This window comes from Chelonoidis abingdonii, chromosome 19, assembly GCF_003597395.2.
Source record: "Chelonoidis abingdonii isolate Lonesome George chromosome 19, CheloAbing_2.0, whole genome shotgun sequence".
Classification (NCBI taxonomy): Eukaryota; Metazoa; Chordata; order Testudines; family Testudinidae; genus Chelonoidis; species Chelonoidis abingdonii.
The window spans coordinates 36,991,768-37,006,246 of record NC_133787.1 but is presented as its reverse complement, the minus strand read 5'-3'; the positions used below and the strand labels follow the sequence as shown (position 1 = coordinate 37,006,246).

The 14,479-nt window shown below is 52.0% G+C and overlaps 1 protein-coding gene across 1 annotated transcript in view; it reads left to right on the top strand.

The window, feature by feature from the left end:
* Positions 1-14,479, top strand: part of LOC116832769 (meckelin-like) — a 32,808-nt gene that overhangs the window by 4,368 nt on the left and 13,961 nt on the right. Inside the window, exons 5-11 of the mRNA XM_032793773.2 lie at positions 206-320; positions 3,964-4,029; positions 5,417-5,558; positions 10,452-10,569; positions 11,739-11,829; positions 13,590-13,646; positions 14,181-14,279. Coding sequence (XP_032649664.2) covers positions 206-320; positions 3,964-4,029; positions 5,417-5,558; positions 10,452-10,569; positions 11,739-11,829; positions 13,590-13,646; positions 14,181-14,279 — 688 coding nt within the window. The remainder of the gene's footprint in view (positions 1-205; positions 321-3,963; positions 4,030-5,416; positions 5,559-10,451; positions 10,570-11,738; positions 11,830-13,589; positions 13,647-14,180; positions 14,280-14,479) is intronic.

Here is a 14,479-nt window from a genome sequence, read left to right as displayed (position 1 = left end):
GAGTGAAAGTCCTGTAGGGGACAGTCCTATATTGGCAGGGAAATGGACAGGATGGGACCCAATAGAGCTTTGCTCCAGGTCATTTAAAAACCAGCAGACTCCTGATTATCCAGACTGCTTGGGAGACACCAGGGATGTTTAGATTATCACTGTTTATATTCATTTATTTATCTCATGGAGAAATGTGATTTGATTTTCTTTTCAGAAGCCAGAACCTTCCAAAGCTGTTTTATAGCAACACAGGGCTGCCTCTGCTCTCCTTTGGGAAGAACGCCAAGATAAATCACGGCTGTTGCACAGACAGACCTGCAGAGCCATGTGTATGTGTGATGGAGTAGGGGCTGTCTGCATGGGGAATGGGAGAGCAGGGGATGTCTTTAGGTGACGGACAGGTGCTGAGGCTGTAACCGGACCCGGCAGGGGGGAGGGGGGAGCACCTGGGCGGAGGAGAAGGGAACAAGGGATTCGGCCGGAGGAGGAAAGGCAGGACAGTTTGGGTTTGGGGCTGTGGGGCGGAATTCAGGGTATCCTAGCTGGGATCCAAGCACCCTGAACCCCCAGAAGGACTCAGTGGAGGGGTCCTGACTGTGCCTGCAAGCTCTGCTGTAACCTGTGTTCCTGTTGTCCAATAAACCTTCTGTTTTACTGGCTGTACTGGGCTGGATAAAGTCAATGTGGGTCCCAGGAAGAGGGGTGCAGGGCTGGAACTCCCAGACTCCGTGACAACTGGTGGCAGCGGTCGGAGATATGCACCCGTGGACGGCGCTTCCTACATAAGTGACTGGGAGCAGTAAAACGAAGGGGTGATTAACACCTGGGAGTGTGTGCCCAGTGAGAAGGACTTTGTAGGAACAGGGTCCCCGGGGATTGCAGCGAGCGGGTCCCAGGGCGGAGGAGTCTGCAGCTGACCCTGGCAGAGAGGTGGTGACCTCAAGAAGGGCTGGTGCACTAGGGGTCCCCCGGAAACCGTGGGAGCGGCGAGCACCCCGACCTGTGAGTGGCCAGCAGGAAGATGTATGCCAAGCGGCGCAAGTGTGACCTGCTGGAACTGTGCAAGCAGAGGGGGCTGGCACAGGGAGGCTGACGAAGGACCAGCTGATTGCCCAGCTGGAGGAGGGAGACGAGCCCTGTCTCTGAGGGAAGCAGCCAGGCAGATGCAGCGCAGTCACCAGTGTCTGTCCCCCCGGGGAGTGGTCAGCTGGCGGATGAGGGCTTCCCGAGACCCCCACTTCCTAGGCCTAGGGGAAGGGCGGGAGGAGCCCAGACGAATAATGAGGGCACCGTGACCCCCCCGGCCAGCAGGGGATCCTGGCAGTGGAGCTCACCCCCCAGCAGGGGATCCTCCCGGCGACGCTCGACATCTGTGGAGCAGCTGTGGCTGGAAGAGGAAGGAAGTTGAGACGGGAGGAGCTCGGGTAAGAAGCAAGTGGAGGGGGGAAGCGCAACAGCGTAAACATGAGAGAGCCAGCGCCAGCGTGAGCTGGAGGAGAAGAGGAGAACCAGCGTAACATGAGGAGAACCAGCACCAGCATGAGCTGGAGGAGAAGAAGAAACAGCGTAAACATGGCTGGAGCTGGCCCGGCTGAGGAGCCGTGAGGCCCTGGCTGCGGTGAGTGATGGGGGCCCAAGCCTACACCGAACTTGAGATATAAGCGCTTGCTGCCCCGGCGTAAGGAGGGGGAGACATAGATACCTTCCTGACGGCCTTTGAGAATGCCTTGCGAGCTGCAAGGGTTGGCCCTGAGACAGGATCGCAGTTCTACCCCTTATGGACTCCACGCCGTGGAGTGTACAGCGACTGAAAGGGGCGGAGGCGGGGGACTACGAACTGGTCAAACAGGCCTGCTCCGGGTTTGGCTGACTCCTGAGATGTACCGGAAAAGTTCCGGAGTCAGCGTAAAACCGTGAGATCATATCTAACACTGGTCAACCAGGCGCAGGGGTATGCCGCAAGTGGACCAGGGGGCCCAAACTAAAGAGGACTTGCTGGACCTATTCATACTGGAGACCTGTATGAGCATTGCCCGTCCGACCTGAGGCTGTGGTTGAGGGACCAGAAGCCGGAGACCCGCAGCACACAGGCCAACTTGCCGACCATTTGTGGACAGTCGGGCAGGGGATGGCAGGGAGGAGTCTCGAAGGAGGCAGCCTGCCTCAACGCAGGAGAGTCATCATGGGACCTCCCAGCGGGGCCTATGGAGAACCCCCAAGGGGAACATCCAGTGTCAGGTCCCTCCGACCCACTCAAGGGACCCACGAGACATGGGCTGCTATCAATGTGGCCAACGGGCCACATTCGGCCCGTGCCCAAGCTCAGGAGAGACCAAGAGACCCAACCCGCAGAGGGTGGACTGGGTAAAAACCCATCGGAAGAGGGCTACTTCCCAGAAAAGGGGGCTGGCAACATACCACCTATTAAGAGGAGGAGGAGGTTCCCCAGGTCAGCTCCTCTGGGGCTGGGAAGCTCCAGCCTCCGGGTTCTTAGTTTACCGGGTGGGCGCGGGCTGCCCTCCGAAAGATGCATTGTTTCCCTGGAGTAGATGGGAGGAGGTCACTGGGTACTGGGACACGGGTGCAGAGTGGCGCTTGCCCGACGAGGTGGTGGCTCAGATCGGATGGTGCCCAACACCTATCTGACCTGATGGCGTGGCGGACCCCATTCAAGGTGCCGTGCAAGAGTACATCGAAGTGGGAGACCAGGAGGCCCCAAGGATGTGGGGTACACCATATTTGCCCACAGACGTGTATGAGGAGGGCCTGGGACTGGCCTAGTAGACTCAGAGTGCCCTGTCGTGACTCGTAGTCAGCAGTCGCAAAGGGCACTGCACCCTGACAACGGGGAATGTACTCGGCCCGACGTGCAGGACCCTAACCTGGGCGCGGGGAGCGCCAGGGGCAGGCTCAGAGGGCTGCGACCTCAGACCCAGCCAGCAAGAGAGGCTGGTCCCTCCCTGTCCCAGCTGCTGAGTTCCAGGCGAGTTGCAGAAAGATCCCTCCTTGCGGAAGCCCAGGGACCGGGCTGACTTAGTGCGGAACAGACCCTGAGAGAGGTGAAGAGAGGTTCCTGTGGGAGAGGGTTCCTGTACGAGAATGGGCTCCCCAGGGAGGAGAGTCATGGGGGTCAGGAGCAGCTGGTGGTTCCCAGAATTTCGCCACAAGCTGCTGTACCTGGCCCATTGACATCCCTCGCAGGACACCAGGGAATCCGGTACCAGCAGAGGCTGCTACAAATTTACTGGCCTGGGGTCTTTACCCAGGTCCGACAGTACTGCCAATCCTATGACCCTGCCAGAGGGTGGGGAGGCCGGACAAGGGAAAGCACCTTGAGGCCTTACCATCATAGAAGAACCTTTCCAGAAGGTGGCCAGGAACAGTGGACCTCTCAGCAAGATGACCGGACAGGAAAAAATACATCCTGTGGTGGTGGATTTGCCACTCCTGACTGTGCCTGCAAGCTCTGCTGTAACCTGTGTTCCTGTTGTCCAATAAACCTTCTGTTTTACTGGCTGGATAAAAGTCACTGTGGGTCCCAGGAAGAGGGGTGCAGGGCTGGAACCCCCAGACTCCATGACAGTATGTATTAAGACAAGAAATAATACATGTTCAGAGCGATGAGTGTTAATGGGAGCAAATTGGGTGTCCGCACCGAGGGGGTAATAGAGGCCAGAGTGAGGGGAGAAAGTGAACCTCCCACTGAAATGTATGTCACACACCCACCTTCCCCTCTTTCTGCTTCGGGGAGGCTCCACCCCCACCACTGATCACCCTATGGCATGCAGGCTCTGGCTCAGGGTGTAGTCTGAGGCTGTCTCCTCAGCTGGTGCTGTCACCGAGCCTACACACAGCTGGTGGTCTCATAGCAATAGCCCCAGGAGCACAGAGGTGTCCCAAGAAGCAGGGTTGGGAATCTCTGGTGCATGTCACCACCGCCTGGTCCCAGTGCCTTTCCTTGTCCCCTGCTAGCTCTGTGCAGACCGTCAGAGTGTACTCGATGCTGCCTACTCCTTTGGGACATCCTACGAACAGTCTGTAAGTTACAGTTGCGTCTTCCTTGCCAGTCCCCCGCCTCCCTTCTCATGTGCTGAATGAGCACTAAACAGGGGCTGGGCTGGTTGTTTGCTGCAGTAGTTGCATGGAGGCATTGCAGTGAAACTCCATAAGCCACTGGGTTCCCAGAGCCTAGGGATTTATTTTCCTCCCTTGCGCCCAAGACTTTTCTGTCCCTCCCGCCCCCAGCCCAGGGTTAATGAATTTTGAAATAATGCTCAATCTTTTCATGGTCTTTACAGTCAGACAATCCCAGCACTGGGGATCTGGGAATCTAGTCTCTGCCCTGACACAGATTTCCTCTGGGCCCTTGGATGAGTTGCTTATCTGTCTGGCTTTGACATTCCCTGTGTCGTGGGAATCCCCAGGCTGGGAACGAATCTCGTCAAGCTGAAATGGATAGGAGAAAAGTTTGCTCTGAGGGACAGATTTTCAAAGGAGACCAGAGCATAATTTAAGGGGCTGAATATCCCCCAAATCCCAGGCAGTAAATTTTAGTGGAAATCGCAGGGTCTTTTTCAGCTTAAAAATGGAACAAGTCTCTGCGGTGCAGATAAAGCTGCATCTGGGCAAAGGAGGGCTAATTGCACAGCATCTTTGTTATAGCATCGTCGTGGTTTTTGTTAGAATGGGTTCCTGTCTGCATCCTGTATCACTTGCCATACCGGTATTGCCCTGGCCTCTTCCTTTGTCATTCAGTGTTGAACGCATTCTACAACAATATGCATTACCTCACCTTTTGGGGGCGAAGCCAGACCTTTTGGCACCTGCTCCCCTATTTGGTGTAAACATTGCTTGTGCCAATCAGAGGCGAACACACACAGGTTTTGGGCCCCGTCCCCTATGACACTTCTGTGATGTCATAGTGAGTACTTTAGGGGTTGCCCTGCCATGTGCAGGCAGAGAGAGGAGAAAACGTGTCCCGTGTATCCCGTGTATGCCGTGTATGCCGTAACCGAGCCTGATCACCTCGAAGCCTCTCTCTCAGCTCACGTGTTTCAAATAGAGCTTCTACGTTTGCCGGTCGTGATGTGTTGGTTTGTATTTGTAAGTATCAGTTATTACTAAATGCTGCATTTTGTTTGTAAATATTGTTAGTAGATATTTTAGGCATTGTGTGTTTTAGGTTTTGTTAACTCTATTAGCTAATCATAAGCTGCTCTCTTACCCCTTGTAACTATCCCCAATAAAATTTTAAATTGATTGATTTTAGTTGTGTGTGTGTGTGTCTGCAGTCTGCCTCGTGACCCATACTCTCCTTGCATCTCTTACCTATATAGTCTGTTGCCACGTGCAGCCTGGTAAATAACAGGCCTGCATTTTCTTTTGCCCCTGCGAGTATGTGGCAATCTACAGTTTTATTTTGCAGTGCACTGTACAGGTGTCCAACCTGCTGCGACGAGTCCCCGAGCCCATCTTTTGGGAGATGTTCCTGCAGTTCTCCAATGACAAGGGGAACTGGCTGTGGCCAGTCCCTGTAGCGAATCCCCAGCTGCAGCTGAATAGCCTGGGTGAGGTTCTCTACTGGCCAGAGCGTTGGTTTCTCTGTCATGATTTTCTTTTGCTTCTCAGCTTTAAACCTTTCTCTGTGAATCCTAATATTTCTGTTTAGCTGGGAAGGATCCCCAGCTACTTCCAACCACAGCGAGAAGCAGCGCTGGAGCTCATTAGCCGAGTACCTGCTCTGCTAAGCGCTCAGGAAGGACTAATGAATCCTTGTAAGGCAATGGGCTCAGCTCAGACTGCCTGGTTTGCTTTGACATTTACGCACCACAGGCCTGCTCTTAATGAGCAGGGATCCAGCAAATCTGCAGGAAAAGGACAGAACAGGTGTCATTTTGTGCTAAAAGCACCAGCGAGTGTGCTGCCAGCTAAAGGCTTCTGGAGTTCAGACAGGTGGTATGGTGTAGTGGCTAGTGCATGGGACTCTGAGTCAGCAGATCTAATACTGGCACTGCCCCGATTCCCTATGGCCTTGGGCAAATTGCTTAGGCTGAAATGTTCAAAAGCAGCCTCTAATACTGGATGCCTCCAGTTTTGGGCACCCAACTCAAGACACCTAGAACCCTGTCTATTCACTACAGACGAGAGGAGCTGTTGCTGCTTAACACCTACTTGTCTCCTGATGGGCACCTGAAAGTCATCGATAGCCACGTTGGTCTCATTCCCATTTCTTAGATGAGCAAACACAGAGTGGGGGGGCCATGGTCATTTCCCCATAAGGCTGAATTTGTTGGTGTTTGCAAAGCGTCATTTAAAAAAAAAGAACTTTGCACATAAAAGGCAACAGTGGAACACACACACACACACCCCGCTGGGTGCTCAGCAATTAAATGCTCAGTTCAAGTGATCATCTGCCCCCAGGCCTTTCGTGCTACTTGCCGCACAGCTCCTGTGATGAAAAGAGACATTGTCCTGTGTCCTTATTATAACCTGCAGGGAGCAAAGTGCTTCGGTAGAGCCAGGGAACAGAATGTAACAGCTCGTGTTCAGTGCGTGATCTGTGTTTTACTGGCTAACCACAGGACCCAGCCCTCCTAAAATCAGGCATATTTAGTCACCCATAACGCCAATATTAGCCCCAAGGCTTTGGTGCACACATTCTTGATGCTGGCTGGGCAACTATCCTTGCACCGTGATAGTTGTATAGAGGTTGCTGTGATGATTAGTGAACACATAACAGAAGGGACGCAGTGGCAATGCTGGTATTGAGCTGCGGAAGGGGGAGCAGTTAATAACAGATTTGGCATGAGGATAGCACAAAGGCCTCTTGGATGCAGGAAGGAGAGGGACTTTCTATTGCCCTGATTCAGCAAAGCCCCAAGCACAGGGTTATTACGTTCACTGAGCTGTTTTCTATACCACAAAGTTAGGCTGACGTTAAGCAGCTTATTTTGACCTATCTCTGTAAGCCAGTGGTCCTTAAACTTTCAGCGGTTGTGCCCCCTTACCCTTGTCCATGCTCCCCGCCCAAACCGGGGCTAGGAGCTGGGGGGACAGGCGGACAGGAGTAAAGGGGCTGAGGCAGGGGCCGGGTCTGGGGCCAGAGATGGAGTCGTGGCTGGGAGCCAGGGCTGGGGTTGTGGCCTGGAGCAGAGCTGGGGGCAAGCCAGGGCTGGGGTTGGGGCCTGGAGCAGAGCTGGGGGCAAGACTGCTCCCTCCCTGACCCCTGTGGGAGCTGGCCCAGGCTCCACCACATCTCCTCAAATGTTCCTGGGGGCAGTGCCCCACGGTTCGGGGATCTCTGCTGTAAGCATCTACCCTAAAATATATCTCAGTATGCAGGACTTTGGAGCTGTGCTCCGGCTCCGCTCCAGGCAAAAACTTGCAGCTCCACTGTTCCAGAGCTGCTCTCTGCTCCAGTTCCAGGCTCCGCTCCAAAGCCCTGTTCCTGTGTAACTCGCCAGCTACTCTGATGTAATAACTCCACCTCTGCAAGAGGCATAATGCTTAGGTCAACATAGTTAAGTCAATGCAGTGTCAGTGTAGACACTGCATTGTTTCCATTGATGGCTTCTGCCTTTCAGAGGCCATTCCACAATGCTCTACGCTGACAGCTCAATTGGTGCAAGTGCTCCTGGTAAGGAGCGTAGTGTGGACACGCAAAAGCGATTTAATCACTGCAGTGGCTGTACATCAATGTCACTTAGGTCAACTTAATTTTGTAGTGTACACTTACCCTAAGCTTGTGCTTGAAAACATTAATCTTAACATGTACATAAATCCCATTGATCAAGTAACATCCTGTTGACTGCAGTGCACATGCTTGCATCAGCTCCTATGTGGCTCAGTTGCATCTATAAGTGGAATAGACTGCTGGCTTCTGGGGCATCACAAAACCAGAAAAATCTATTGCTTAATCTGGAGCTCAGAGAAGAGCAACAAAAAAGATCAGGGGTGGGGATGGAGGATCAATATATGTAGTGATGTGGGCGGCTTGGCTAATTGGTATCTGGGGTGGGGTGGGGGGTGGACACAAATAATACCTGTAGGGTTGTTAGGATTTTACATTCCTGTGCTTTTGCTTAGCTTGTGCTGCACAAATAGCCATTAGCCATGGGATGAAGTGTTACCCATTTTCACTGACCACTCCGCGGGCGAGTTAATTCTAGGCTGCTTCCATCACATGGCCAAGTCTTGTGCAGCTGATCCATCGTACCCGTTCCTCAGTTCAAGCTCTTTTGCTATTTCTGCACAGCCAGCATCCCCATAGGCTTGTGTCTGGCCCAAGGCACACAGGCTATTGGCCCTCACTTTTGTGCCTTGACCTGGTGACCCTACATTTCATTCTCATTCGCAGATCACACTTAAGGGTGGTTGTGTGGATTATTCCTTGTCAAATTCTATTTCTTTGTGTACTGAGTGATTGGGAGGCAGCAGCATGTTCCGGTCTGTTAGCCTTTAGTGTTTTAAAAACGGAGTCATCAGTCTGAAGATCTTTATCTGCTTGAAATAGATGTAGAAAAGACTTTTCAGACCCACTTTATGCCCCTGGAATTTGTAACGGGCCTCCCTAATCTGGAAGCTGGGCCGGCTCTAGCAATTTTGCCGCCCCAAACTGGAGGCGTTCTGCCGCTTGCCAGTCCTGCGGCTCTGGTGGACCTCTCGCAGGCGTGCCTGCAGATGCTCCACCGGAGCCGCAGGACCAGCGGACCCTCCGCAGGCACCTCTGCGGGAGGTCCACCAGAGGCGCCTGCCACCCTCCCGGCAACCGGCAGAGCGCCCCCCGTGGCATGCCACCCCAAGCACACGCTTGGCGCACTGTGGCCTGGAGCTGGCCCTGTCTGGAAGACTGTCTCCTGCTGGCTGGGACTTTGGCTGTGAAACTGACGCTGCTCAGTGAAAAAGGCCATCCCTGTGTAATTAATGAAACCTTTCTCTATTCAAACTGAAAACCTTTAAAATGCATTTTACTCTCACAAAACTCTGTGCCCCATTGGGTGCCTAATTTGCATGCACAATTACCATATGCCAATTAGGTATTGGCATGCAGATAGCTAGCTGGCCATTTGAACCAATACACAGGTTGCTTGCGCAATTCTTCTGCTGCATGCTCAGATCACACCTGATTCTCCTACTTTAGTGCAATGCTGGTGTGTTTAGGATTTGTCATCTCAATTTGATTGTTTTTGCCTATTGCTATTTTGCAGACAGGAAACTTTCTGAAGTGATTTTCCTGGAGACACTGTAGTTTAGTGCTTCAGACACAGAACTGAGCATGTGCAGCGAGTGGCACAGGCAGGGGAAGGCGGTGCCTCCCCAAACAGCCTTGTGTGGCTGTGTCCACGCTCTGCCCCAAAGTCCACTTCTGTCTACTTCCAGTTCCTTTCCCGCTTTTCTGTGTCCGAGAGGCTGGGGCCAATGCACACAAGGCCCAGGGCTGGGACTGTGCTGCACCACCTGTCTATCCACCTGGTGCTGGGGGTGCTCCGGGGCTGGGGCTGCTCCATCTACCGGGTGTGCTGGGGCTTGGGCCTTGCCACCTGCCTGCCTGGTGCTCCGGGGCTGCAGAAATTCTCATACCAAATGTGACCTTTTGTGCTGAAATTTGTGAATTTGAAAACAGACACGTTTCATTTAAAAACAAAAATTGTTACATATTGTCCACCTCTTATATCTGGGTTGGTTACCAGCTTCCTCACTAGATTTATTTTGGTTTGGATTTGTCCTTATGAAGTTCTGCAAAAAGAACCAAAGCAAATTCAGTCCTGCAAACTCTTAAGCATGCTTAGAATTTTACTCCAGCGAGTCTGCATTGACTCCTATGGGATTGCTGTAGGAAATAAGGCTATGCAGGCATGTAAAGTGCCTTCAGAATCTGCCTGAAAGCCACAGATCAGCTGGAGGGAGAGATGATTTATTGCTATCAAAAAGCAGGCCGTTGTGCCATTCTCACTGCAGTTCGAGGGTTATACTGGAATTCTGCTACTACTGGGACTCAGGAGACCTGGATTCTGTTCCTAGCTCTGGTGCTAACCTCCTGAGTGACCTTGGGGAAGTCTCTTCACTTCTCTGTGCCTCAGTTTTCCCCATCTGTAAAATGGGAATAATGACATGACCTCCTTTGTAAAGCACTTTGAGATTGACTGATGAAAAGCCCTAGATGAGAGCTAGGTAGCAGTAGTCTTATTACCAGTGAACAGGCTAATGGGCGGGAAGTGATAGGGCTGGTCATACGGATGTGTAAGTAGGTTGTCTTGGAGCAGGTGTGCGTTCTCATCCCTGGTTCTTCTTGTGTTGGGTGTGCAGCTAGCTGGGATTTATGGTGTCTCTGTAAATAGGTAGCTCAGTGCTCATTACATTGCATCCCTTCTCTGAGGTTGCATCTTGGTTGATTGCCCTGGCTACCAGAAATGGTGTATCTGTGTATGCAGCTAACTCTGCTCTCTGCATGTTTCTTTCAGCCTCCCTGAGGTCTGAGAGGCTAAGAAGATTCTTTCTAGTCGATGGGCTCTCAGGCAGGCAAGGGAACCTGTCCAATCAACCAGCATCTGTCACGTTGGCAGCAGGGCTGCTCCTAAGGTAAAGGGCATGGACAGACCATGAGTGCAGTCACCGGTCCAGCCTTTTTGACTGCCATCAATTTTTGTTCCCCCAAGTTTGTCACAAAGAAGGGATGTTACAGGCGTTTCTCCAGGAAAATTAGGTACAGCGTCGCTGGCTCTGTAGTAGGGCAAGCCCCGGAGCACAAAGAATTCAGAGACTGATGGGGGTAGGTGGTTCAATCATCTTTCTTCTTTGGCATCAGGAAGAGATTGAACCCTGCGGTGTGTCAGGATCCTGCAGGTTAAAATATAAGGACTGGCCCTTTAATTAGAATGCTGGGACTTGTAGCTCCGCCCCCTAGGGAGGAGTCCACACACACACACACACACACACACACACACACACCGCTAGGTGGAGCCAGAGAGCCCCGAGGTAAGGTGCAAGGACCTGCCCTCCCATATATGACCCGCCTACTAGGTAATGACCAATAAAGGCAGCTTTGTGGAACGTGTGTCCAGGTCTTGGTCTCCTCCCATGCAATGTGATTAGTGCTCCCAGCCAAGCACTGAGTGAGATCCACCAGCCTATAGGCTCCCAGGACACAGTCCCAGCATGTTCTCTGGCAGTCTCAGTGCGTTTTGCTTCTACCTAACCTGGGGACTCTGCACAGCCCCATGCCTGGTGTCCACAAGCTACCAGACCAGCTACTTGCATTTTGAACCCATCCAGGGCTAGCCATCCTGGCGTTAATGTAGTGCCCAGAAGCACTGGCGGGACACAGCTGAGCTATTTGTATGTGTAACTTCATCGCCTACACAGACAGCTCTGCAGCACTGCCTGCTGACCGCCCCATCGGCGAGACCAAAGCCTGGGTTCCCAGGCAGCCTGGTTTGCGTGGAGGAGATGGTGTTTATAACCAGCCAGCCCTTCTCTACCATATTCCTTGCCAGCTTACAGCTAGCACCTCCTTTATCACCCTCCCCAAGGAGATCACATTCCATGCATCTCCCCTCGTGCTGAGACTCACCATCTTCTGTGCAAAAAGAATTCTAATCTCCCCATCCTGCTCTGCACAATTAACTCAACTCCCTCCACTTGTTTCCTACAGAGGTTTCATTAAAATTCATTGTTCGCCTCTCCAATAATTTGCTCTGTCCCCCGGATAACCCCTCTGTGTTTTTTCCCTCTGACGCTGGCTCGTGCAGTGTTGGCTTGCCAACCAGTAGCCCAGGAGACCAGTCTGCTTTCCTGTTGACAGTGAAGTATGCAAAGCAAGATAGCACTGCAACAACGCAGGCAAGTTTGTGGCACCCCAGGATTCCCTTGGCGGGAGCTGCGGGGAGGGGAGAGGGAGAGAAATAATGTGAAACGAAGCAGCTGAAACAACAAGACCTGCTTGACTTTCCTTTGAGTTCCCCGGCGCTTGGCAGCTGTTGTTTCAGCAGGTGATAATTAGAGCCGGGAATGAGCTTGGATGTTGTCCGGGTTGAGACTGAGTTCAATTGTGCCTCCTCTCCCCAAGCCCACACTTTGCCAGCCAGGTAGGAACTCGCCCTCTGGACTGGTGGCTGGGGCTGTGGGCAGTTGTGCATTAAGAGGCCAGGACTGATGGTGGCTCTGGGGCAGGCATGGGAGACCTGCGCTGAAGCTGTGCAGACTGGGGGATCTTCTGCATGTACCTGAACCTGGTAGGACAGCTTTGGGGCAGTGCATGAAAGGGTCACTGGTAGGGTGACCAGATGTCCTGATTTTATAGGGACAGTTCCGATTTTTGGGTCTTTTTCTTATATAGGCTCCTATTACCCCCCACCCCCATCCCAATTTTTCACATTTGCTGTCTGGTCACCTTAGTGACTGGCCACTCCTGGGGTTCCCATGTGCTAGTCTCTGAAGCAGCACTGGCATCTTTTCATCTAAGTGCCCAGCTAAGACATCCTCGGACATCTAGGTGCCTCGTTCATGGGACAGCTTAGTTATTATTACATGCGTACGCTCCTGCCAGTGCTGGTGACACATCCCACAGACGGGGCACCCACCACCATAGCATCTAATCATCAGCTGGTGACATTAATGGGTCTGGAACCCCTGTAACGAACCTGAGATGGGAGGGGAGAACATATGGTCTAACTCTGCAGGAGGAACAAACGCCTGGAAATCAGCCAACTGATTCCATCTTCATTGTGCCCATCAGATTTCTCAAAGGCTGCATGCATCTACACTGGCAATTATCAGCACCATGGTCTAGTGGGTAGAGCACTGGACTGGGACTCAGGAGACCTGCTTCTATTTCTGGCTCTCCCAGTGGTCTTGGGTGACTCACTTCTCTCTGTACCTCTATTCCCCCTCCAACCCTTGGTCAGTCTTGTCCAGTTACACTGTAAGCTCCTTGGGGCAGGGCCTGTCTCTCCCTAGGGTTGCATAATGCCTGGTATGCTGATCTCTGTCAGAGGCTCTAGGCACTACCATAAACACACACGATAAATAATTCCCCAGGGGGCAGCTCCCCAGGCAGTAGCCAATGCCATATTGTGGGAAAGGTGGAAGTAGACTCTGAAATGTTTTCCACGCTGATGTCTAATCTTATTCTGAGCAGATATTGACAACATGGTGGAAAAAAACCCTGTGTCCTGCCTATATGACAGCTTCTGCAGCTACCACCAGGATGAATTATGGGTAATGTTTTTGCCGCTGCAGACAAGGTCTTTGTGAGCAATGGCAGCAGGCTGTTTCCGCCAGGACTTTGCCAGGCAATTTCATTATCTGGTTAGACAAATGTATTGAAATTGCCAGGTCTGGACCATCCGTAAGGCTCAACATTGTTGTTAAAACCCATATGGGCCATGATTTCCAAACTGACTAGTGACTTCTGAGGTGTGCAACCTTAAATACAGCTGATTTTCAGAGGATAGGTGCTCAGCAATTTCTGAAAATTGCACCATTGAGGCCCCCCCAAAGTCATACATCACTTTTGAAAATCCCAGCCAGCGCTGTCAATTCAAGCTCTAGTCCTAGACTGCCTTGCGCTGTCTCCCTTGCTCACTTTCTTTCCCTTGCAGGTATCGTTTGCAGTGTCATACACACGTTGCTCTGGAATGTCTCCACGAGACACAGATGTGAGTAGTAATCATTCGCACATGCTGCTCCATGGGCCACAGCTCATCCAGCTGCTGGAAAGTGTCTGGAGGAGACAGAGAGGCTGTTCTGGGGCATGAAGGGAATGATGGATGTGGAACGACTTGGGAAGCTGCATGAAATAAAAAAGGAGGCTGCCATGACATCCAAGTAGGACACCAAATGGGGGCCAACAGGGATCTGGGTTGGACTCCATGATAAGCAAGGAGGGAAAACCAGGGACCCGAAAACGCAGTAGTTTCACTATAAGATGAGCCTTTAGCCTCCAGAATAGCGTATGGAATGATGACTCATGTGTGCACAGGACTCATGTATGCTAATGAGTCAGTGCAGGTTGGATTTGTATCCATCTATTCACCCAGTGCGCAGATGTATAGATTTTTAAGGCCAAAACAGGGACCGTTCTACCATGCGACCCGACCGCCCGAAGCATGGGTGTTCAGCCTAAGCAGGTGAAGATGTGATTGCCTTCTCTTCTGAGTTCTGGAAAGCATGACAACTTCTTTCTCTGACAGATAGCGCTTGCCATCCTGGGCTCTTTGGCAGCCTTGTACGCCTTGCTGAAGACCAGCAGCTGGGTGCGGAGGTCTAGACTTCAGAATATAAGCTTTATAGTAAGGAAGAGATTGTAAATGTTGGATACGTACCCGTACACTGCATATTGCTGCCTTCTGAACATTGCCAGAATGTGATGATACCCCAACATTGAGACTGCCAATATACTTAATAGTGTCTCCCCAATTCCCAACTGGCCTATTGCAAATTCCCTGTCTCATGGTCTTCCTCCATCCCTACTTGCTAGATTTTAAGAGCC